Source organism: Jatropha curcas, chromosome 3 (genome assembly GCF_041381405.1).
Source record: "Jatropha curcas cultivar XTBG-Jc1 chromosome 3, XTBG_Jcur_1.0, whole genome shotgun sequence".
NCBI lineage: Eukaryota > Viridiplantae > Streptophyta > Magnoliopsida > Malpighiales > Euphorbiaceae > Jatropha > Jatropha curcas.
The window spans coordinates 3,730,781-3,756,935 of record NC_143153.1 but is presented as its reverse complement, the minus strand read 5'-3'; the positions used below and the strand labels follow the sequence as shown (position 1 = coordinate 3,756,935).

Genomic DNA, 26,155 nt, shown 5'->3' with positions numbered 1-26,155 from the left:
CTACTGTTCACGTATACGGTTTATGTTGGTGAAGATATTCTGCACAAGTCAAAGTGAACAAGAGACATAACACAGTTGCCAGCGACTCAGAGTAGAGTGGGCAAGTGTTTGCAGAGGTGGATGACAGACATAACACGGTGGCCAGCGACTCAGAGTAGAGTGGGCCAATGTTTGCAGAGGTGGACAACAAACAAAACACAGTTGCCAGCAACTCAGAATAGAGTGGGCCAGTGTTTGTAAAGGTGGACGATATCTCAGAAAGTCCAGTGGCCAGCGACTCAGAGCAGAGTGGGCCAGTGTTTGCAGAGGTGGACGATATCTCAGAAAGTCTAGTGGCCAGTGACTCAGAGCAGAGTGGGCCAGTGTTTGCAGAGGTGGACGACATCTCAGAAAGTCCACAGTGGCCAGCGACTCAGAGCAGAGTGGGCCAATTTTTGCAAAGGTGGACGACAGACATAACACAATTGCCAGCGACTCAGAGCAGAGTGGGCAGTGTTTGCAAAGGTTGATGACAGACATAACACAGTTACCAGCGACTCAGAGTAGAGTAGGCAAGTGTTTGCAGAGGTGGATGACAGACATAACATGGTGGCCAGCAACTCAGAGCAGAGTGGGCCAGTGTTTGCAGAGGTGGACGATATCTCAAAAGTCCAGTGGCCAGCGACTCAGAGCAAAGTGGGCCAGTGTTTGCTGAGGTGGACGATATCTCAGAAATATACATGGAGCAGTCAGAGGGTTTCGTAGAAAAAGAGGATTGTGTTTGCAAACTGAAGAAGAGTCTGTACGGCTTGAAGCAGGCACTTAGACAGTGGTACAAGAAGTTTGAGTCTGTTATGGGGGAGCAAGGCTACAGAAAGACTACTTCAGATCACTGTGTTTTTATGAAGAAATTCTCTGTTGATGACTACATTGTTTTTGCTCTATGTGGTTGATTGTTGGTCAGAAATCTAGTAAGTCTTTGCGTGAGAGACTTGGGACCAACAAAGCAAATTCTTGGCATGAAGATTACAAGAAATCGATGAACCAAGAAATTATGGTTGTCACAAGAGAAGTACATTGAGAAAGTACTTCAAAGGTTTAGAATGGAGAACGCAAAAACGGTTAGTTGCCTCTTACTAATCACTTTAAATTAAGTTCTAAACAGTGCCCTTCTACGGATGGAGAGAAGGAAGAATGGAAAAGATTTCATATGCTTCAGCAGTTGGAAGCTTGATGTATGCCATGGTTTGTACACGGCCAGATATTGCTCACTCAGTCGGAGTAGTGAGTCAGTTTCTTTAAAATCTTGGAAAGGAACATTGGACTGCAGTGAAATGGATCTTCGAGGTACAACCAAAGTATGTTTATGCTTTGGAGATGAGAAGCCAGTATTAGTCGGTTATACCGATGCAGATATGGCTGGGGATGTTGACTCGAGAAAGTCTACATCAGGATATCTAATCACATTTGCAGAGGGAGCCGTGTCGTGGCAATCAAGATTACTGAAGCGTGCAAAGAGTTGCTGTGTAACAACAGAACCAAGACCGAAAAAAGATCTGCAGGTGGTGTCTTGTGTCGAAAGTCTTCCCGACAAAAGGAGGTCGGGCGGCGTGTCCCGCAAAGTTGTAGCGGCGGTACAAGATGGTGGGCAGATCTAATAGATTATAGCTGCAGGGATGATGATGGCTAACGTCCTCACTTGAGTGTGCAGGGGGAGATTTGTTGTGGTTGTGTGCCCACTCAAGTGGGACCCACAATAAATTTGAAAGGAAAATATAGGAAGTCAAAAATGGAAGGCAACGGAGTTGTACACGGCATCCCTACGTGTAGTCAAAAATGGAAGGCAATGGAGTTGTACACGGCAGGAGTTGTACATGGCATTTCTACGCGTTAACCTGCCTATAAATAGAGGCAGAGGCAGAACACACAACACACAGAAGAAAGAAGAGAGAAAATGTAGCGAGAGAGTTTTCTAATTTTAGGATGGGTTTTCTAAACTTAGGGGAGAGAAAAATAGTGAGGAAATTATTATAGAGTGTTTTTGGGAAACACTTTGAGTGTCACTATTTTTGTATTACTCTCGTTGTGTACCTACTATTTTAATAGTGGAAGAATGATTCGGATTTTGTCCCGTGGACGTAGCCCTAAACAGTTGAGGGTGAACCACGTAAATATCTGTGTGTCACAAGTTTATTATTTCGCTGCGTTAATTTTCTCTTAATCGGTTGAAAGGGCCCAACGAGTGGTATCAGAGCTGATGCCCAACAACTGGTATCAGAGCTGATTCCTAACATTATTCACAATTAAAATGATTATAGAAGGTTTTTGTTTATTAAAAATTTCAATATGATTTTGTTGTTTTTAGGGATGTGATTAAAATGATAGATTTAGTGTTGCAAAATTATTTTGGGCATAAATATTCATGCACGAATTTTGAAAGATGAAAATCATGGACCATTTGATGAGAGGATCTCATAAACTGATCAGTGATTTTCATAAATGAGTTTTGAAATTGAAAATACTTTTCCAGTTATGTAGGAGATTCACCAGGAAAGAAGCTTACTTAGGTTCAATACTGAATTTCTATTGAAGAAATTGTAATTGTGTTTATTATGGTTTGATGCGTACCATTATTATGTAATTTATATTTTATCCTATTTACAGATTGTTGGTAAAAGAATTTGAGCTTGAAGGTATGCGTGAATCTTTTTTGTTTTCTATGAGGAAGGATGTTTCTCTATTAAATGATTATTTATTTCATTTTCTAAATTCATCTTAATGACCAGTATTTGTTTTTTTTAGTAATATCTAAATTTGAAATTCACAGTTCTTGCACAGTTATTGACTATACCTCTTCAAATCAAGCTTATATGATTTATGGCGTCAGTTTCACTTAGTTTTTTTTTTTTTTTTTTTTTTTTTTAAATGTTATTCTATGTGAATTATATTTCTATTGTTATACTTTGAATAACCTTCTCTGTAGGGCAATAAAGAAGATAGAGATCTAATCGGATTCATCACTTCTTTCTGCAGTTTGATTCTCAATAAGAGAAAAGATAACTTTCTTGATGCTGGTAAGTTATGAAAAGAAAATGCACATTTTTAAAAATTTATTATATGAATGAATTTTCATGTTTGGATCATAACTAGGAATTTAAAATAAATTTTTTTATCCATACTAAACATAAAATATGAATAAAGAAGAATGTTAAGGTTAGCTAATTCCCAAAATTGTAATATTAATCTTGCAAATGGTATGATCTTGGCATCAAAAGGGGCAAAGGTGGATTAGGTTAACATAACACTAGGTTAGTTAAGCCTTTTATGCTAATTAGATGCTTTGTATGCATTTGTTAACTGCTACCAATATCTTCTTTATTTTCTTTGGTAATTTCTCTTCTAAGATAGCATCAAATTTTGAAATTAGTGAAACACTTGGCATAGAGTGGATAGGTGTTGATTCTAATGTGTAAACACCTTTAAGTTGTCCTTAGGAACTATATGACTTATATCATTTAAAGATTAAGAATTTACATTCTAATTTAAATATTTTTCTTTTTTTCTATTGTAACAAGAAATTTAGTCATTTTATCTACCTCCTATTTTGAGTTTACATTTAGTTGGTTTTGTTAAAATGGTAGGTGAATGTTACTTACACTGTGACTCTTATGGTTTTCGATGTTCTCAAACTGAAATGTTAATTAATTATTTTTAATATAATTTCAAATGAAACTGAATATCATTCTTAAAAAGAAAAAAAATCAAATTAGCAAACGTTGGTTCCTTCGTATGATTGAGCTTTAATAGGAATTAAAACTAAGCCCAATTCTCATTTATAATTTTGCCTTAAAGGCAATTAAGGCAGAATTATAAAAGGAAATTTATATTGAAACTATAAAAGGCAATGAATAATGTAAATCTTAGTTGGTTGATAAGTTGCCATTGCCTCATTCAAATTCAAATGCTAGATAAATATATTTTGTCAAATTTATTGAAATGATGCTATTTACGTAGTAAGATCAACAAACGATTCGTATTTTTCGGTATTTCTTAATATAAATGCATATCCAATTTGATATTTCATAAACATTTTATTTTTATTATGATAGAAAATTTAATTAACTTATAACCCAATTCAACTGAAAATGTTCATAATTTACTTGAAAGAAGAATAATGCAAATAAAGAAATTAAAACGATCATTTCTTAAATAGAAAAATATAATCTTATCTAAATATGAAAATAAGGTTAAATCCTAAATAAAAAAAAAAAAACTCAAATTAAATAGGAAATATAAAAATATTTGAGAATAATATTTTTAAATTATTAATTAAGGTAAAATATAAAGTATTGTAAATTATAATTATACTATTTACAGTACGTGTGATATTGGCGGGATGTTATCTAGACGCTTATATGGCAGGCCGCCCATCCAATCACAGCTCGTCGGTGCCCTTAGCATTCTACCAACTAACCCACGCTATTAATAATTTTCCTCTACCACTTTGTCTACCCTCAACTATTTCTATTATTCCCACTTTATCCCCAGTACACATCACCTCCTCTCTAGCATCACATTACTTATTTGCCCTTGTATTTGTCCAAAATATGCTTTTTAGCTCTCATTATATCTATTTCCCTTCTTGGTAAAATTACCTTATTGGGCATTTAAAATGTTCTTTCGGGATGGGAGGATCCACAGTAGCATTATAGCAGTCTAGTTTTGGCGTATAAAAGAAATTAATCATTATTTTATGAAAAAGATAACTATTAAAATACATTCAATTTATAAATAAATATTACGCAAAATAGTACTTTGACCACTAAACTTATTCCAAAATTTTAATTTAGTTTATAAATTTTAATTGAAGTAAATTGGACTCTTTAAATTTATGAATTTAATATGGTAAGACATCATTAATTAAACTATTGACTCAATTGCTAAATTTAGAAAATTAAAAGTTAAATTGACATAAATTCAAATTCAATTCAATACTTAAATTACAATCTAATAAATTTAAAGGGTCAATATTACTCAATTTTGATATAGTTATAAATTGGACTTGCTGCTAGCCTTATACGATTTTAACTTGCTAATTGTAGTGAGGGGTTGGTATTACATGAACAAAATGTGATGTCACTTCTGGAAGAGATACCTTTACTTTTCAACTAGGAGAAGGAATAATTTCACATTAAATCGATAAAATTAAAAATTGAATTACATAGATTAAAATTGGACTACGTACAGACTGAGTTTGTTTATTTTAGTTTTGGGCATTTAACTAAATAATTTCTGCAACCAAATTGAAAATCAAAAGTTGAAGTTACTTCATAAATCATTTTAAACCTATTAATTTGAATAATTAAATTGAAAAACTAAATGAATTCAATTCAATTTTTATTTTTCAACATTAAATAATGTATGCTCTTCTCTAATAATTAGAAGAATTCATCTAGATATAGATATGGTAAACATATTGTTTTGTTGCCTAAACATGCAATAACTTATTTATTGATATTTCTTCTATAAGTTTTTTTTACATAGTTAATTGGCCAAATGAAATAATTTTATTTTTAAAAATTTTCACATTGTTTCTCAATTTCTCTAATGCAATAATATTTCACCATTAGCATATCCCTTGCCCAATACTAAAAGGATATCTAGAAAAAAAAAACAACAACAATACCATTGATTGTTTCACAAACATGATTGATTTAAGAATAACAATGATGTAAAATTTTTTAAAAAAGGAAAGGTTTGATGCTGAAATTTAAAGAAGTGAATATTAGAATATAGAGATTGGCTTGATTAGTGAGTGAGTTTATATTCCCTCTATTTCTATTTATAAAATTAATTATAAAATTACTCTCTCTTCCTTCGTCCGCAACTTCAACTTTACTGTTGCAAATATTATAAAATTTTCTTCGTCAGATTTCATGCTCAAATCCCACACATCAATAGATAGTTTCAACACTTGAGGCGACCAAATCTACTAATTGTGCAAGTGTTGACGATAACTGAATTGTTGCATTTAAATGCTATCAGAGCCTGAGATCAATCGTGCTTAATAGACGTCTGAGTTTAGCCGGAGTGGAGACAAAGGCAACGGAGAGAGAGAGGAATTGGAAGAGTTGTAAGTGAAGTGTAAAAAGGACTATGAATTTTTTTGTTAGGAAATTATTCATCGACCAACATTGAAACGAAATGAAGAACTTCTTGATGGCAGACTCCTTGCTTTTTAATGCAGTCTATAATCGCAAATTGGCCTTACAAACCTATAGTAGGTTCGGTTGAAGGAGGCAGATTTTAGCTAGCATGATTTTCAAATTTGAATGATTCAATTAAAATTGAAAATGGCTAAATTAGTGTTTGAAATGGTAAATATTTCAAATCATTTGCTTTCATTTAGAGAGAAATAAAGTGGATTTTTGTATGTCTTTTTAAATAAAATGTCAAAGAGAAAAGGGCTAAAAATATTGCTTTGAAAATCTAAACACATTTAATGCATTTTACGAGCTTTGTCCGCTACTCTTGGTATTTTTATATACTTAATATTTTAGATTTTTACCTTTTAGTAAGTTTATCGAAATAAATGAAACACTCTAATTAGAAATTTTGTCTAAATATACGAATCGGATAAAGTATGTAAAAACAAAAATCAATAGTTATATTATTTTTTTACTTCAAGTTTCTTAAAAGTTAAAGATTATACTGATTCAGTCTGAATAGTCATAAAACATGAGTAAAAAAGATACGAAATTACTATTAATAATACAATTAATCAATAATATAAAAAGTCATATTTTATAAAAATTCATATATATATGGCACATAAAACTTACTATTATAAATCATAAAATTTTGTTGCTCTTTTAATAAACAAAGAGATTTATTTAAATTCTTTTAAATAAAAAATAAAAATAATTATTTTGAATAATAAAATTAATAGAGGTGATATTAAATTTTTCTACTTGGAGATGATATTGATAAAAAGATAAAAAAAAGTAATATTTCAAATGCTTTCATTATTCAATTTGGACCATAAATAAGTTCTCTTATTCTTCCATTGATTGTTTTTCTAAGAAATTGCTAATGTTAAATTATAAATTTTTAATATAAATATATTCGATTATTTAATTATTGATAAATGAACTGGCATTTTAATTTAACAATAAAAATAATAAGATAAGTCTACTTAGCTGAGATAAGTGTTCAAAAGTAACTAAATATAAATATTTTAAGGAAAAAATTAGTTATCAAAATTCAATGTTTTATAGAAAATTACTCTCATAGGAAAGTATATTTCGAAAAAGTAATTTTAATTATACTGAATTATTATAGTATTTGGATAATAATAAAAATTTCTATAAAAATAAAATAATTATATTTGAAATTATCCAAAAGTTATATATATATGTATGTATACACACATTAATGAAATGAAATTTTTACAATATTCAATTAATATGAAATACAAATATTTTGATAAACTATTTATAAATATGACTCATCGAAATATCTTTATCTCGTAAAATAAAATATAGTTTTGATTATCATAAATAACAGTAAATATCATATTGAACTAAATATTTTATTATGAAATATATTAATGTTATTTTATTTTTAAAAATATCTTATTTAATCAAATTACTTGTAAGAGAGAATAAAAGAGAAGAAAAGAGATTAGTAAAAGAAAAAAAAGAGAAAGAGAAGAAAGGGGTAATGTTGTAAATGGAGAGGGTGCAGAAAGCATGGGCAACAAAAATGTTATTTGGAATGGCAAAAAAGGGCAATGACGGAATCTAACCTAACTAAAGTACACAAACAAGCATACGTTCCCTTTCTTTATCTCTCTAATAAATAAATAAAAAAAAAAAAAAAAACCCATTAACAAGGTAACCATATTAGCATTTAGCACCACCCTCTTAAAAATGCCAACGCTCTAAAATAAACCCCAACGAAAGGTGGTAGATGCATGAGCCACAGCCACAATATAGTTTCTCCTGTCTCTCTCTCTCTCTCTCTCTCTCTCTCTCTCTCTCTCTTCTTTGACTCTTTTCACCACCTTCTCCTCCTTCAATCCCATAACCCCTTTTCAGATTTCACCTAAAACCTCTTTCTTTCTCTCGGTTTCTACGCTTCTGTCAACCACCAACACCACCACCACCTCCACCACTATCTCCACCTTGTATCTGAGGTAAAAGACCTTGACTTTTGTTGTTTTATCTCTTCCTTCCTGTTGTGGGCTAGCTCTGTATTTTGCTTTTAGCTTTTCAAAGATTGTACATGGTTTTTGGTTGGTTGGTGTGTCAACTCTCAGTTTGGTCATGGCCATTTTGCTTTATGGGCCTAAAAAGGGGCAAAGACCTCTGCTTTTTATGTTGGGCTTTTGTGGGTTCCTCTTAGATTTTCATATTTGTAGCATTTTTTGTATGGGGTGAGGGGGGTTTAGTTTTAGTTTTAGTCCTTGGCTTCGGGTATGATCCTATCTAATCCTCCATGAAAGGTGGTAGGTTGATGGGGGTTGACTTCTTTGCCGAGCAGAGAGGGAACTGCAATTCTTCTCCTGCCAATTCTTTGGGCGTCTCTATTATTCGAATCCCCGTTTAGTGCTATGAGTGCTGTCGGTTTTATTTATTACCAATTTATCAATACAAGATTTTTCGATTTTTACTTTCCTAAGCTGGCCTTGTCTCTGTCACCTTGTCCTTTGTTTACAATTTGATTAACTTCTATTGTGAAAAGATTCTTGAGCCAAGACAAGTATTATTATTATTATTTTTCCACTTGTTTGTTCACATTGTAGAATTGAATGTGGGAATGGATTCTCTAGTGTAAGTAACATCTACAATCAAACTGCACATTTCTTAGCCAGATATAACTACTGGGCTTTTTGCTTTACTTTCAAGGGAATCGTTACTTCTTTTTTTTTTTTTTTTTTTTCTATTGATGTTTTTCTCGTTAAGTTGGGTGTTAGCACTAGCTAGCAGCTTACTTCCGGTGAATCTTTTTTTGTTTGTGTGGTTAGATGAAGGTTGTTGCTCGGTAGGACTTTGACTTGAAACTTATAATATGGGGTGTAAAAGTTTCATCTTTCATACGAGCAATCATACAGCTTGGGGCTTTTGGCACTTAAATGGACTCCACTCACATTCTCTGGGAGTTTTAATTATGAGTTAATAGTTATAGTGAAACTTCTCTGTATGGATTGCATATTACTAAGCAATCGCATAGTTTAACAACTTCTCTCAACACTTATGTATAGTTTTACATAGGATTTTATTCCCTTATGCTGGGATTAATAGTTGAGATTATCCATATGATTTGGGTTTGAAGATACCAAGATTTTTCATGAAAACAGCTGCTTTATCCTCAAAATTGTATTTCATTTTTTTTTAAAATATTGTTAAAACTTTTTATGCCAAGTGCTTGCAATAAGTTTCTTTTTAAAACAATTGTATTCCTTTTCTGGTCCTTTTATCCTTCTAGTGCTGTCCATCTAATCTTGTTTTCATTTGCATATTTTTTATCAGTTGTAATAGATCTTGCCTTTTGTGATCCAAGAAGCTAGGTGATAAATGCTGAGGGCCCTCGTCCAAGCCATTGTGGGCTGAGACGAAGGCTATAATCCGCAATGGTTAGCTTACGGAGGCGTAAACTCTTGGGACTATGTGCTGGTAAACACTAATAATCCATTTCATGTGAAATAAATGATTGTGTATGTTGAATTAGCCAAATTAGATGGTACCATATCCTTTCGAGCAGCATATTCACTTAGTAGCAGTTATGCCTAAATGGTGTTCTTCTGTTCTTTTGAATTGCTGTTTGTCCTAATATATTCTTGAGTAGATTCATTGTCTTGATATTTTGAATTCATTTAAAAGGCCTTTGTAACTAAATAAACTATGTTGGAATTTATAAGGTAGTTAAAAGAATTTAAGGCTTTTATATCATGCGTGAATAGTATTATTTATCAAATTAATGGGTCTTTGCAGGGAGAAGTTCTTTCTTAACTCCACTTCCTCGATTTTTTGATCATGGAAATACTCCTGTAAGCTCTTCCCACAGTGCCAGGTGTATCAGTGTGCATCCCCTGCCGACAGAAGATGTCAAGGAGCCAGGGGAGGTAAAGATAGCTTGTGATTTCTATTTATTTTCATAGTATGCATGGTGGAGAGTTGTTTTTTTTTATTTTTTTTTTAAGGCTGTAAATGTAGCATTGTAGATACTGGATATGCTGGATGTGAATTTTTATTTACATATGTAATGCCAATTTTATTAAAGCTCAAGGTTTTAAGGATGGAGTGTGGTTCGAGGGCCAGTTTGCATGGTCTGCTTTACAGAAGAGAGTGAATTAGGATGCTATTTAGTCCCGTACTGTTAATGATTGTGCCATAGCTGGATGCTTTTGAAGTATAAGGTTCCTGATGCTAAGGGAACATAGATTGGGGTGTTGAGGTGCCTGTTGCTTCTTAAGCTTTGACATGGAAAGTCAAGTTTCTCCCTTCAAGACTTGCTTTTATGTTTGTATAAAGGATTTTAAGATTATAGATTTGTGGGCAACCATTGTGTGCAGCCAATAGTATGACTTGTTGCTGTTGTATGATGGCAAAATGATATGAATCTTGTATTCTCTTTAATAAGCGCATGGGATTTTGTAACTGTATTGATATAGATGATGGAAAGTGTTGTGTATCGTAAGATATATGTACTTAAAATTTCTATTTCAAATCCTACAATATCTAAATGCATTATATTGTTCAATGTTGTTCACCAGAAATCAATTGTCAAAATTGGAGATGGTTCTTCAAATGTATCAGCCTCTAACTCATCAAAAGAGCAGCAACCTCAATCATATCCAGGTTTGTCTATTTAGAGAAATTCTGATTTAATATGACTGATTATGCAGAACTAAATATCAATTGCTGAACTAGCTCTATAAGTCAATATTTGGTTTCTTCTGGCAAACTAGTTCTTAAATTATGTGGATATTTTTGCTTAAATACCATAGACTTAGGCGTACAACATACACTGCCAACATATAGTTCTCAGAGATATGTTAATTGTAATGTACTGAGCAAGATGATGCACAAGAAGATAGAAGTGGGACAAGATTGGAAATGATGGAGGGATAAAGTGATGCAATTGGTTCCAACAATCTGTGTGGATTGGTTTCAGATAAAGGGCACTATCATCCTCTCATAATAGTCCTAATGCATTGGAAAGTTTGTTTTACAATCTGGAGTTGTAATGAGGAAACACACTGGAGTTCTTCATCCATGATAGTCATGGATATTGTGAACAGGAATACTTAATAAAGCCTCAAGTATTAAGAATTCTTTATCCAAGTCTAGGATAATTCGTTCCTCAAACTTATGCTTTTATTTCTCAACACAATGATTTCCTCGTAATGTTTCTTTTGTTGAAGAAATGAAATCAAGCAAATGTGATCTTTTTGGGCCTTTTGTAGGGGTGTTACTTGGATGTATTTGACAGTTGGAATATAAGATCTTGTAATATAACCAGAAAAAAAAAAAAGAGCTGAAGGTGTCAAAATTTGACTGGTTGGGTTGAAGGTCTTGGTGAACTGAACCAGTAGAACCAGTAGAGATCATTTAAAATATATATTTTGAGCATGGAATTCGAAGATACTGGAGAGGAGAGATTTCCTTACCATGAATGAGGAGCAAAGTTAATAGTTGGATCAACTAGCTAATTAATGTACCTGTTCACAGGAAGAGGCACTGAGGGCATATTTAATTGTAATGCAATGTAAATTGCAAGCTGGAAGTCAGAAGAAAGTTTTCCACTAGAACCACAAAGTTCCACTACTTAATTGTGATTTGATGATGTAGGCTATTCAGGTAATAAGTCATTGTCATTGGTAATGTGGTGGCGCTAGGTAATAATGTTATAATTCTTCCTATTATCATGTGGCCAGTCACTTTAAGTACCAGTTGGCCTTTTGAGATCACCCTGCTTTGGATTTTTTTCTGATGTTGTCATCTCAGAGTTTAATTTGCATGCCATTTTCCCCCCTTGAATCTAATGTCCTTAGGGGCTGGGTTAGGGAGGAGATGGGGTGCAGAGATGCGATTAGCTAAGAGAACTTGGCACTCAATAATTATTGCTTTGTTATATTTATTTGGTGAGAATAATTACATATAATATTGAGTTATTTTAATGTTTTGTTGTGTTTATGTGGTAATTATGTAGGAATAATTATAGGAATAAGTATGACTTTCCTAACCAAACTCAATCAGATCAAACCATTCTGTTCTACAATAGGAGGCTTAATATTTTTCCAGTGCTTTGCGTCCTCGGTATATCATAATAGGAGGGCCTCTTTGCATTATGAACTTTCTCCTCTGTTATAATCATTCAAAGGCATATCTTTCTTTGACTCCTTAACAGAAATATGGACATAGATTCATGGGCGTGAATGGCTTGTTAGCATGGTTAAGAAATTGATCCTTAGCAACAAATTTATTTGAGAAGTTGCTATATTGATTCTCATTGAGAGTGCTGAATGATCTCTATCTCTCTTTCTCTGTCTTCTCTCTGTGTGTTTTGTGTGTGCCCTATCCTTGAGAAATAATGCTCCTTAAGTGGATACTGATGCTTGAATGTGCCTGCCACTTACTGTACCGTGTTTGTTCATACAAAGACTATTTCGGCTGAGCAAGGCTTTAATATGAGCTAGTACTCTTTGGCTTTGAACTTCAAACTGTGTCTTGACTCAGCTAAAAGCATCATAAGGTTAGAATCAACTTGCTGCTGCTTGGGATCCTTATGGCACAGAAATGAGCTTGGTCATTTTTATAGCTCTGCTTCTTGGGATGAATGAAATATGAAAAAAGAAAAGATTCTTTAATTGCATCGAATTGCAAGTAATTAAAGCACTTATTGGTTTATATGTACTTAATTAACAAGATTTCAAACTGAAATTACTCTGAAGTTTTAACCCATTTTTATCAGTTGTATTTTGCTATTATTATGTCTCTCTAACTTGCAGCTGGCAAAATTAGCATCGTTTCCAACAAACCATTAGTAAATCATTAAATGAAATCACAGGCTTAATTAGTAGCCTTGCTATCCATCTATCCACTATTCATTCTCTGTATGGATACCATTAAACATATACAAGCATTGTTATTGGATTCTTTTACCATTTAGTTTTTCATAGCTTTGTAATCCTGACTTGGAGCCTTTTAGATTTCATCATTACTAATTAATTCTTGTTGATTTAATAATATTCAGAGATCAGAGGAAATTGCTGTTTTGAGAATCATTATAATAGGACACAATGAAGAGATTCACTGTTTCAGATGTTACATATGAGTGTTGCCACTTGTTAGATCACTATTGAAATGCTGTTTGATATCCTTGAAATGGAATCTCTGGTGTTTGAGAGGCAGAAAAATCAGTTTGATCTTTGAAGAGGTCCTTTATTTCAAGCAATATATCTGGGACTACATGTGATAGAGAAGTCCTGGTTGTAGTAGTCCAATCCTTTATTTCTCAGTAACTGGTGTTCCTTTCAGGGTTTCATTTAGCGAACAACACATATTCCATATTTTCCCCTTCTCTTGAGTTTATATATGTGCAAAAAACTGCCTTTTTTGGGGATGCTTGTTTTGCTCTTGATTTTATATTCTTGGCATTGAACTATATTTCATTTTCTCTTTTCATTGCTTTATCTATGCAACAATATTTCTTTAAGCAAGTTCTTGATGTGGTTTTGGTAAATGATTGATTTGTTAACACCTTCAAAATGTGGGAGCTTTCTAAGCTAACATTATTTTTTCATTTTAGAGCAACCTGTTAAGCGTCGAAAGCGACACAGGAGAAAGCACGTTCAGAACCAGGAGCAATGCCTAATGAGAGGTGTCTATTTCAAAAATATGAAATGGCAGGCAGCAATTAAAGTTGACAAGAAGCAAATCCACCTGGGAACTGTTGGTTCACAAGAAGAGGCTGCCCGTTTGTATGACAGGTAGTGACCCGAACTTTGTAAATTTTGTAATAAAGATTCCCTTTGTTTGAGCTAAATGCCACAAAAGTAATATTGGTAGATGAAATCTTGCTAATTGATACAGAAGGTGTCATCTCTTTTGAAAGAGAGAAGTATGGCACCTTTGGTCAGCATATGCAGTACATTTCATTGTTTGAAGATGTTCACAATTATTTATGGGAAGTCCTGTGCAAAATGGTTGTGGTTGTGGGTGACTGAGGTGTATTGACCATTAAAATTTATGAATGAATAGAATGAGACCTTCTCTTAGTTCATAGTAAGAACCAGATTCTAGGGTCTTACCTTGGAATTGTTATATATAGTGATCTCTCATGTGCTTAGACAGCACGTGTAAACAACAATGGACCAGAAACGTAGGCTTGCTGTTATATGATAAAAAAAGTGATTTGCCCCTTGTATTCCCCCCCCAAAAAAAAACCCGACAATTCTGGTGGTTTCTTTTGGCTTTCTAAGTTCTGAAGGTTAGGCTTATATTTTCAAATATGGGACTGGGATGGTGTTCCATGCATCTCCCGACATGCTAAGCTAATACAACAAATTTTTTTTTTTCACAGTCCCATTATTTACAGGAAGAGCCTCATGTGAACTTTAGCTTAAAGAAACTCATAAAACTCACCGAAGGGTTTTGTATCTGCAGGGCTGCGTTTATGTGTGGGAGAGAACCCAACTTTGAACTGTCTGAGGAGGAGAAGCAAGAACTTAGAAAATTTAAATGGGATGAATTTTTGGCAATTACTCGCAGTGCAATAAATAATAAAAGTAATAGTCTTTCATCAGTGGTCTTTATTAGTCGTTATCTTTATCTACTGAATCTTTAATGGATTTTTTCATAATCCATTATCCAGAGCACAAGAGAAGAAATGGAGCCAGTTTGCCTAAGAAATCTGAAGCTACATTGCAGAATGGCGATTGGGATGACAAGCAAGGAGTTAACAGCTTTTCAGCTTCAGAAGATGTGGAGCCAGACTCGTCGACATCCTGAACATTTTGGTTTCAAAAGAGGCTAAACATTTCAGTTCTGACAGTCCAGCTTTAGCTTCTTGGCCTCCATTTTTTGGTGTACAAAGTTCTCTACAGGGCAGATGAAGGTAGACAACATCTTTGAGTAAGCAAGCAGATTTTTACAGTTTTAACTCAATAAAGAGACATATAGGCATAATATTTAATGTCACTGTCTGCAATCACCTTCATCTTGCAGAGCTGTTAAATATATAGCTAAATTACTTACTTTTTCCTTTTCTTTTTTTCTTTTTGGTACCCATCGTGGAGGTTGGAAACCACATAATGCTAGAGGAACTCTGTTTGAAGAATTTAAATTATTATTAATCAAAAATTCAAGTACTGTATTCATTAATCAGTAATATGTTCTCTACATGTTAGTAGTATTTGGCGGCAGCTACGAAAGCTGAAAAGGCATATAACTAGGTTATTTGATGTCTAGACAGCCATGTCTGACAACCAAATGTCGCTTGTTAGTACTGCAATTCTGAGTTTTGCCTAGTTGAGTTCAGCTATGGCTGCGGTTGGGGTCGGGAAGGTGACTTGAGATTTCTGTGTTAAAGGCGGCAGTTGAATGTGTCCTGCAACAGGTTGATTGCTATATTTTGCATCTCCATGACAATTTTCCTGTCTCTTCTTTTCTGCTTTGCTTATAGGGGAAAATAGCACTAGTGACCTGCACCTGAAATTACCTTAGATATGCGGGCTTGTAACTGGGATAATATAATTATGTTATTAAATTGAATTTCTCATTATATAGATTAATAAATGACATGTTAATTGAAGTTCGAGTTTTCTCGAATATGAGTTTTTACCAATTTGATGAGTTAAGGAATGACTGTTTTTATTATATAGTTCGCATTGTTATTTCGGTCCATTTGACTCTCAACAAATACAAAAAAATAAAAATGTCTGTAAAATTGTCTATGTAATGTAACTAAAATCATTTCTAAATAATAATAATATATACATTTTATTCAGCATTATACAGTATTTGTCAAGGACAACCCAAAGTAGGCAGAATTTTTTTTTAAACAATAAAATACTTTTTAAATTTATAAATGCTTAAAAATTTAACAATAATATTAATGTTTCAAAATCAAGGGCTTTTTTGTCATTTAATCAAAATTACATGCATTTATTTCATAATTTTATTTTTTTTTGGAATAATGATTGGATCAGGCTTGGTCAATGAATTTAGGCAAGAGATCAAGTTATGGTGCTAAACCCGAACCGGACCCGACACCATAATTACTGTAACAGAGTAACCTGACGATCTCTTGCTTCTCCTTCCTCTGCCAAAGTTTTCAGTCGACTAAAATCGAACTCAATTTAGTTTTCGTCTTTCTTTAAAAATGGCATCAGGCGATTCAAAACCCTCACAAACTGTGGCCACGAATCCGCCTCCGCCACCGCCAACATCATCTTCTTCGTTCTCTGAAAATTGGAAGGAGCGGATGTTCATCCCAACTCTACTCGCAGGTTTTTTTCCCCCATTCTTTTGGTACCCATTTCTTCTTTTGATTATAAATTTATTAAATTTGGAGGTGGTGGTTGTTCTTTTTAGGAATTGCCGGTGCAGGTGTCGGGTTGGTGTCAAAGCATCGAAAAGTTCATGGACTGGCAAATATTTCTGCGTTGTATGCTGCTAATTTTGCCATTGTTACTGGTTGCTATTGTGGTAATAATATCTCATTTCTCTATCATCTTTCCACAGATGTTGAATGAAGTACTAATTCTGTTGTTTTGTAGGATTTCCCCAATGATGAAGATGATATGCTTTTTTTTGCCTTTAAAAATTAATGTAAAAGACGCTGGGACTTAAAGTTTCTGATTGGAAGAATGCCTTTGCACTTGAACCCACTCTACATATTTTGTTATTGTTTTGGTTTTCTATATCCTGGCGCAAAGTTGGTTGTTTTATTATTACTATTACAGCCACTATAGACTGTGTAATTGCCACTATATTTCCTTGAATGCCTGCGAGAATTGAAAGTAAGAGGATCTGAGTTCCAATGCTTTCATTTTTCAAGCATGCCGAGTGATAGTCATGAGATGTTTTGATATTCTTCTTTGGAGAGGATCCTTTGTGGTGGATTTAGGATTTATAATCATGTCTTATTTTGGGAGAAACTTTTTTCTGTGCATTGGTTATATATAATTCTCTGAATGGTTCTTTTAAAACTATAATTAATATTTAGCAGTCTCTTGTCGTTACTATTTACTAGAAGTTGTTATATATTTGTGATATGGTTTGAGGAATGTGTTATGGTCTTGACATGTGGTTGTTGAAGGCTATAATTGTTGGTGTTGGTGTTGGAAACATACATTTGAGTTGTTGACAACTTTAGGACTAGCTTTTTTTCTTATTCCTGTTTCTTTGAATTAGAAGTGTGATTCTGGAATTCTGCATTTGCAGGGGCCCGGGAATTTGTGAGAGTAACTCGGAAATCAGAACCCGATGATCTAATAAACTCGGCGATTGCAGGATTTGGTAGTGGTGCTCTTCTTGGACGTCTTCAAGGTCAACTTCTGTTTATCAATCTCTGTCTTTCGATCAAACATTTGCGCATGTGTCTGTGGACACTGTTTGTTTCTTTTTCCATTTTTTCATTAATTTGTAAGGTCTAGCTTGCTTCATTTGCATGCGATGATAAATTGGAAATTTAGCTAGGGCACCTGCTTTAATTTAAGGATTTTAGAACTTGCATACTTTTTAATTTCATAGAATCATTTTCAACCTTCATAATTGAACCATCTAAAGAAATGAACAATTTCAATGATTTCTACCATCTCCTTTGTTTTCTCGCACATGGGTTTTTCTCCAGCTCCGCAGAAAGGTTGACTGCAAAATAGTGATCCACCTGTAAGATTGAATGTTGATATCTTGTTTCTGCATTTTCCATATAAAAGGCAAATCTAGATGTTTTTTCATTTTGGATAAATGCTTTGGACTGTGATATGATATGACCTATAATCAAGCCATGCGTTTGATGCTTTAATTTTAAGAATCCATTCTTATAGATTTATGCTTCTTGTTGCTGGATCTGTTATATATTTTTATTTTAATATATATATATATATATATATATATATATATATATATATATATATAATCTCTGCTTATTCATGCTATTATGGCATCGAGCGGATATAATGACAAAGCATTCATTTAGAACCCGCCTAGTTTGGGATTGAGACTAGTTGTTGTTGTATTGTTGCTGGATCTGTTATACGTTGCTAAAATGGGACTAAATAGTTCCTCATTGAGATTTGAGAATGTTGGCCAATATTGGGGCACAGATTTGCAATGCATTTCAATTTGGTGCCTTCGTACATATGAAACATCTTAGATTTTTCATTTCCACTTATCTTCATCTTCCAGTATAGTTGAATTTTCTTTTTTTTTTTTTTTTTTTTGACATTAGGTGGTCAATTTGGCGCATACCGGTATTCGATCATTTTTGCTCTTGTGGGAACAACAGTAGATTTTGCAGCTATTAAACTAAGACCCAGCTTAAGAAGTTTCAGAGAATCCATATACGGGGACAAAGAGAAGAAAGATGGTTGGTTTAAGTTGCCGGAGTGGTCTCCCATTCAAGTACTTGATGAGGAAGCCCTTGCAGCTAAAGAAGCTAGAGAAAAGCAGCTCTACAATCAAAGAGCTTTTACTAAATTAAGCAAAGAAGAGTCTTGAGAAAACTTTATTTTCTTTTTGAACATGAAATGTTGTAGCTTAAAATACCGAATAATCCATCTCGTTTGGCCTTCTTTTCAGCTGATTAGAATTTGACAAGGATGAACTATTTCTTAAGCTTTTTGGGGAGAGGTGTAGGGTTCTACTTTGGTTATCATGTCATTTCCTTATTCTGGTATTGTTGATATACCTGCCAATACATGTAATGAATTTTATAAGTTTATACCAACTTTTAGGAATTAGCTCTTCAGTACTCGGATCTCAGTCAATAAACAAGCAAAAACGAGTAAAGTATAACCTGCTTCATCAACTTGCCATCATTTGATCTTTCAATCCTCAAAAATTCTAATTAGGAATCTTGAGAATCAATCTGAATAATTGAATATTATTCACTTTCAAGAGCGTTGATTACCCAGCAGGCCCTCGGTTGGCTTAGTAGAAGGCAGTGAATGCATTTCAACTCTAATGGAGGATCAAGGATTTCAGAGATTGGTGATGAGAAAGATGACTAGAAACAGAAATTTTAATGACAGTGCAATTTCCATGAGAAAAAAATGATGTGCGCAAGTAGCAAAATATCTGTCCTAAGGTTGAAATTTGCATTACTAAAAGCATCATGTACAAAATGTTCATTACAACAAACAAAAGCAAAAACAGGAATATAATCTTGGCCACTGCTTTTCATTTACACTCAGCGAGTTAATCCAGGCCTAATAGAAAACTATCGCACGACCAACGATCTACTCCTTCACTCCACGGTTAAACTGCAAGGACCTAACATTTTTATGCTCTCAGGATCTTATGAAAGCAGAGAGACAAGAGATACAAACTCGTGTGTTACACGACCCTTGGACCTCGTGTTGATGACAAAGTGCTCCGGGTATTTTCTTAGTAACATAAGCAAGCCATACCAGGGTTTTCCCTTGGATTCAGGACCAGAAAAGTCCTCAGATGTGAGATACCTCCTTACCCGACTATGATGCCAGACGTTGCTAAATTGCTCCAACAACTGAATGACAGTTAAAACCACAAAGTAAGCAAGCAAAAACAACCTAAGTGTTTCACATGAGTAACTAAAACCAGTTATAAAGGAAAGTGTGTTCAGAGGCCCGGGACACAACACTCTTTAGCAAAATATGAAGTGATAACAAAAGCCCTTGGACATTATTGTACATTGTTATGCTATCTACCATTTTTGAAGTTAAGATTTGTGTCAATGAAGATCAAGGCTAAAATGATTCATAGAACTAAAGATCTGACCTCTTGTGACACAACTTATGACATTCATTGATTATAAAGGACAGCATTCATTCTTAAGTTGAAACAACTTAGCTCTGAGTCTGGCAGAAAAGGACCCCTTGCTATGCTGTAATATTTAAGGGAAGATCACAATACTTCCCTTTTAAGGGGCAATATAAAAACTTGGCCATTGCCAAAATTTCTTTGCAACTGAATAACTTCTGTAAACATCATGCAAATTAAGCAACCTTATCCAACATATAATTTGTTAAAATGACAATCTTCAATATAAGAGAATGCCATCCTTCACAGGAAAAGCATTTGAAGCGGGTAACCAATAGAATCTAAACTAAAGGGATTGAAGGGGAAGACTCGAGAGTTCGAATTCTTCCAAATATCATAGTGCATGCTCTGATTGAAACTTGATCAGCCATGATGGATTATTTGATAGTGATTAAGGATCTAATTTGAATGCGCGCGAGCGCGCACAGACACGTGTATGAGGCATTTGACAAAGTTATTTAGTGACAGAGGTGGGTTTAGCAAGTGTGCAACCAAGAAAATAAGTCATTAGAAATACTAATTGAAGACAGCAACTAACCTCAGCATGGAGTTTCTCCATGGGCATCCATTCTCCAGGTCCACAAAGATCAGACAGCACAGTAGCCACAGATGACACTACATCTTTCTCCTCCAACTGCAGAAGTTGCTGATTGTCGGAATCCCGATCAATCCTTGATCTTCCATCCATTTTCTTCTCTGCAGGAACTGGGCATGGTACCATGATAAAAATAGAGAAGTTATTTAAGTAGAATTTGTACTAAATAGAATTCTTCGCATTTGAAGTATAAATTGAACAAGGAAGCAATCTATTGATGTTAGGTTGCGATGAATGATAATTTGGACTTTTGAAGGTGTGAAAACAACAAGAGAGAAAGACTTTACTGCCATGAGCCAGGACCTAAGTTATATGAAGTGTGGATCACTCCAATACTTGGAACAAAAATGCGAATGTCAAATGCCCTTTTCCAAAATGTGTTAAGGTGGGATACATTTCAGATTGCTTAGTGGGACAAGATACGTTAATCCAGAAAGTAAAGCAATTTCCTGCATTGCATGAACAGTGAAATATGTGCAAAATATTATATACTAGAATGTAGTAAGAATTGCCACAAGGATTTCATCTAATAAGTACAGCGAATTGGTTTCAGTTAAAATCCTACATTAAAAACTTCAATGCTAGCAAACGTATCCAAATCCACCAACATAATACTATTGAAGTTAGGTGAGACTTGGGTCACTAAGATTTTTCGACTCTCCATCCATGGTTTATATTTCGGAAAGCAATTTTGATGTGTCAATTTCCTAACAATGCATAATCTGGATTATGCAATCCAGAACGCAAATCACAGTGGTTGCAGCAATTTCTGGTAACACTGTTCAGGAATCCATCAAACATTTGCTTTGCAGAACATTTCAAGGCAGAATTCCATTCTCTAAAGACACATCACAGAAACTATAGGCACCATCACATTCTTGAGAATACTAAGAAATGATGAAAGAAACTGATTCATAAAATACTATAAATGATTTTAAACACCATAGTACCTTTTTTTAAAAAAAGGAAAAAGAGGACTTATCGCAAATGATACAAATGTCCTTTCAGATAGATGGTCATATCAAAAGTTCATGCATTTGAATTTGACATCATGTCGACTTTTATGATCTTCACTTGAAAAATAAATCATGTTCAGTCATTTCCAATGACTATCTATCCAAATGGATACTAAGGAAATATATATTTTTTTTTTTTTTCAAAATAACCATTAACAAAGAGAACTGATAATAAAACCTCATGCAACGTATGCGATAGATAGATGATATAATCTGTCTATATAAATTACAAATTTCTTTTCAGACTCAGAGCACATGTAATCATTATGTGTTATAGAGATTAGCCCTAAATATGACTGTGGAAATCAAAAGACCAATTTGGCTCCTGTCATCCAGGCAAATTGAGAAGAAAAGTCAATATGTTGCACTTTTGTTTGAGGATTTTACTTTATATAGTTCAGCCAAAACCAAAAAGTAACCAACCTCAAAGTTGTTGCTCCTAACAACAGGAAAAAAAAAAAAAGATGAAAGGAGAACAAATAGAAGAAAATCCACCACAAGAACAAAGCCATGAACAAAATGCCCCAGCAGGAGGAATGCCAATCAATCATTGACAATAGCAAACTAAAAAACATTCCAAATCGTAGTGTGTGCATAGATTTCAAACACACAAATCAAGAGTCGGTCAAATTTGAGTTTTCCAGCCCAGTTCTTATTCATATGCTACCAAATCGAAATAGAAAAATGAAACAACTCAAAGAACAGTTTATTTTGATAATCATTAAAGATTGTAAATGATCAAATTTTAAGCTGAACCAGATTACACAATTATACAATTAGATCAGCACAAAATTCAAAGGAAATTATCTCAATAACAACAACCATATATATACATAAAATTTTCATTATTGCATATTAAACAGCAACAATCTTGAAATCAACAGCAGGAGAGAAAGAGAATGATCACTTCTACTAACCTAAAGCTCCAGACAATCCAGCTTTGCCACCGGAACCACTACCTGATCCATATCCGTACCCGTCAAGACCCTCTCTCCTGAACTTCTTTCCACTGCTACCACCAATCTCCTCCTCGTCATCATATTCATCTTCGTAAAATTCTCTCCCTCTCCCTTTCTTAACTGCCGCCACCCCTACTGGCCCAACCATCCTCTCCGCCCCAGCAGAATGATAACCGTATTGAGGCACCACAGCCACATGATGCCTGGGCCCAAGATGTCCTCCCAAAATACTCCTCACAGGAAGCAGAAAATAGAACTCCTTGTCCCCAATTTGCAATAGATCTTGAGAATCGAGCTTTACGGGAGGGTTACCGGGGAGATGAAGGACGCCTTCGACTAAGCATCCATTCTTCCCAAGAACCTCGAGAGCGAAACGCCGGCGCGTGAAGTCGTAGAAGATGCGAGCATGGTTACGGGAGATGTTCATGCCACCGCCGAGGCTGGAAAGGTCAACGTCGACGGTGGATTTCTTGGAATTCCGGCCCAATATTATGGAGTATGTTTGCATGTAGTACTCAAAATCCTCTCCTTGTAGCTTTGCAAAACCGGCTTCCACGTCACTGCCGGTCGTTCCCATGGTGTAAGGATTCTGATCGATTCGCGTGTGCACGGAGAGGAGAAGAGAGTGGCTTGTTTTGGGGAAGACGAGTGTTTGGTTTACGGGATAGAAGCAGCAGTTTCTTCAGTGGAGGTGTTTGGTTATGGGATTTTCATTTAAAAAGGCCCAGTTACGCCTCAGTCTAGGCCCAACATCCCTATTATAAAACCCTGCGTTTTTTTTTTTTTTTTTTTTGAAAGGAATAAAACCCTGCTTGCATTGCATCCGTGAATAAACCCTGCTCTTTTACAATACCGAGTCGCAGACGAACCAGACATCTTCTCGAGAGGAAATAGAGAGAAAACAGAAAACCAAAGATGATTATACCAGTTCGCTGTTTCACTTGCGGCAAGGTAAAATTTTAATGGTCGAACTTTTAGTACTCGAAATCTATTATCTTTTGTGTTTTTGTTCAATGGCTCAATCCTTCTTTAGGGTTTTGCAATCAATTAATTTCTGCATATTTTTTCTCAAGATAGATAAAATCGTAATGAAATTCCTGACTGATTTGGTTAGGTTAGTGCAGCTGCATCTTTTCAGAGCTAGAATTAACTTTTTTTCTTATGTTTTTATGTTTTAGGTGATTGGGAACAAATGGGATACTTATCTTGATCTCCTTCAAGCAGATTACTCTGAAGGGTGAGATAGTTGTTGTGCTTTTTTTTTTTTAGTTAGTTTATTGTTTACATTTCTGTAGGAGCTTAGAGAAACTGTGTTTCTGTTTCGCTTCTGTTAGTGCTTGAGGGATAGCTAGAAGTTGTGTATCCACTATTGCCGAAACTTGAAAGTGCACCTTGTTTAGTCTCTGAGCCCTCATGCTTGGTTACATTCCCACCGTTAACCTTCTTCCTTTTACCCTTCGTTTTTCATTTGTCATCCCCTCCCAAACACAGTGGAAGGCATGCTACCTGAATGCCAATGCCTGCATCTCTTATCAATGCCATGGGTTGTGCCCTGTGAGTCAGATTGTTTTCTTGAAGATTTAATTCATTATCTAATGGCTGTTGGACTTTTTACCTTATGCCTTTATGTTTTGGTTTAGATCATTGGATGGTAATATATATGTGCCTTATATTAAACATTGTTACCTTGAGTTAGTAATTTGTATGTTATGATTTCTTTGCCTTCTAGCTTCTGGATGATCTGTGTTAAAATAGTGTCGGTAGTTATCTTCTTCTTTTTATTGTTGTTGTTGTTGTTGTTGTTATTATTATTATTATTATTATTATTATTGATGTTTCATTGTAAACCAATAGGTTTTTGAATTCAACTGTTTCTACTTAAATTGACAACAGTTGATAATTTTTCTTTGTACATTTTAATAAATATTTCTAGAACATAGATATTAAGTAGCTAGGATGTAAAAGGCCAAAAACTTCTGAGCTCTATATTTGTATGAAAATGTGTTTATCCAGTTAAATATTTGTCTTGTTTCCATTTGGAGATGTTATTTCAGAACTTGTATGCGTAGCCCAAGTGCAAGCAGAGCAATGGTCCTCTTGTTGTTTTATTATCTTACCCCATTTTTATACATTCGTATGTGTTGATGCAATGGCTTCTAGAGTTGAGAATGCAATGTTTGCAATAGTTAAGAATTGTGTAACTATCTTATGGAAAATCATTGAGCTTCTGGTTGTTTTCCATTTGTTTTCCTTGGACTTCAGTTTTCGAAAGAATCATTCAAGAGCATTGCAGCATAGCTTCTAGCCAACTAACTGTTACACTTAATATTCATATAAAAATTGATTACAGTTATGAGAACAACTGTTATAGCACATATTGAAGACTAGAATAACATCTTGTTGCTTGGTATACAGTGATGCACTCGATGCATTGGGATTGGTCCGTTATTGCTGTAGGCGAATGCTCATGACTCATGTTGACCTCATCGAGAAGCTTTTGAACTACAATAGTAACTCTCCCTCTCTCTCTCTCTCTCTCTCTCTCTCTCTCTTGTATCTGTATATGTGTGTTTACAATGTATTTGTTGATTTAAATTTCATACAAATGTAAGTGTGTTTTCTGTGGCTGAGTGGTAGTCTTGTAGTTGTGATGTTAGCTATTTCATAGTGAACAATGTTTGCTGTATGCCATGCTAGATAGGTAAAATATTATTTTCCCCTGAAAATAACTTGTTAGAAATTTCCCCACCATCTAAATATTTTTAATGAGTAAATCCATCTGAGCAGTTTATTTTGCTTTTGACTTTTTATTGTGAAATTAATTCCAATTTCTATGACATCGCTAAATGCAACCAATTGCTTTGAGTTTATATTTTTAAAGCTTACACCAAGGGAATGAGATATTTTATTACACAAATTCTGGTATTTATCTATTTATTTCCAAATTTTGCTATTGGATATGGATATTGTTCCTGGCGCTGATAGAATTCTTTGTTGCAGCACTGGAGAGAAGTGAAGGCAGTTAAAGGAGACTTACTGGGACTGCTTATCATGAATGAACCTTAACATGTGTAGTGACTATGGTGGAAGCATAGACACTGGAGAGAATATATTTAGAAATGTCAAGTATTGTGTGAATGTTATTTTTGTTTTTTCTATGTTATGCAGCTTATGCATCAATTTGATGCCAACATGGCAATAAGTTGCTGAAAACATTTTGTGTTTCTTGCTTGATGCTGCTCGATGACTCCTGCGATCCATTAGCACTTGCTTTACTACCATTACCGCGAGCATTTGCATTTTAATGATATAGCTTCATTGGTAGATATGGGTGAAGTAAGTTAAGCTTGTGATATGTTTTTTTTTTTTTTTTTTTTTTGAAAGGGGTGATATGTTTTGTCTTTGCTATCAATAATATTCTCTATTCCATGTAAATTTTTTGTATTTGTCTCAACAAGACAAAAGGAGCTGTTTAGCCATTTCATTATCATTACAGGAGGGAGTTGGTAAATGATTCCGTAACTTTCAATGAAGAGGTTCCTAATTCCTATCAACTGGAATTGAAAGGAGGTC

General features: G+C 34.3%; 4 protein-coding genes across 6 annotated transcripts; 3 read left to right on the top strand and 1 right to left on the bottom strand.

Moving 5' to 3' along the window:
* The first annotated feature begins 7,876 nt into the window (after nt 1-7,876).
* Nucleotides 7,877-15,368, top strand: LOC105644361 (Integrase-type DNA-binding superfamily protein). Of its 3 annotated transcripts, none has more exons than XM_020683420.3 (7): nt 7,877-8,176; nt 9,547-9,656; nt 9,975-10,105; nt 10,757-10,841; nt 13,795-13,975; nt 14,652-14,773; nt 14,860-15,368. In XM_020683420.3, exons 2-7 carry the CDS (start codon nt 9,614-9,616, stop codon nt 14,994-14,996), a joined length of 699 nt encoding a protein of 232 aa, XP_020539079.1. In that variant the 5' UTR covers nt 7,877-8,176; nt 9,547-9,613; the 3' UTR covers nt 14,997-15,368. The 3 variants fall into 3 exon arrangements, with proteins under 3 accessions (XP_020539079.1, XP_012085059.1, XP_020539078.1); XM_012229669.4 differs by having other exon boundaries at nt 9,513-9,656; XM_020683419.3 differs by lacking the exon at nt 7,877-8,176 and adding an exon at nt 8,412-8,813 and having other exon boundaries at nt 9,513-9,656.
* Nucleotides 15,369-16,181: 813 nt separating this feature from the next.
* LOC105644362 (Mitochondrial import inner membrane translocase subunit Tim17/Tim22/Tim23 family protein) lies at nt 16,182-18,960 on the top strand. Its single transcript, XM_012229671.4, has 4 exons — nt 16,182-16,495; nt 16,581-16,694; nt 17,433-17,537; nt 18,442-18,960. The coding sequence occupies exons 1-4, from the start codon at nt 16,369-16,371 to the stop codon at nt 18,708-18,710; spliced, it is 615 nt and encodes a 204-aa protein (XP_012085061.1). The 5' UTR covers nt 16,182-16,368; the 3' UTR covers nt 18,711-18,960.
* A 330-nt stretch (nt 18,961-19,290) lies between these two features.
* FHA2 (SMAD/FHA domain-containing protein) lies at nt 19,291-23,273 on the bottom strand. The gene is made up of 3 exons (XM_012229672.4): nt 22,541-23,273; nt 20,551-20,717; nt 19,291-19,719 (listed from the first exon to the last, which is right to left on the bottom strand). The coding sequence occupies exons 1-3, from the start codon at nt 23,157-23,159 to the stop codon at nt 19,510-19,512; spliced, it is 996 nt and encodes a 331-aa protein (XP_012085062.1). The 5' UTR covers nt 23,160-23,273; the 3' UTR covers nt 19,291-19,509.
* A 101-nt stretch (nt 23,274-23,374) lies between these two features.
* LOC105644364 (DNA-directed RNA polymerase subunit 10-like protein) lies at nt 23,375-25,908 on the top strand. The gene is made up of 4 exons (XM_012229673.4): nt 23,375-23,533; nt 23,761-23,819; nt 24,998-25,092; nt 25,583-25,908. Exons 1-4 carry the CDS (start codon nt 23,498-23,500, stop codon nt 25,606-25,608), a joined length of 216 nt encoding a protein of 71 aa, XP_012085063.1. The 5' UTR covers nt 23,375-23,497; the 3' UTR covers nt 25,609-25,908.
* Nucleotides 25,909-26,155: the final 247 nt, after the last annotated feature.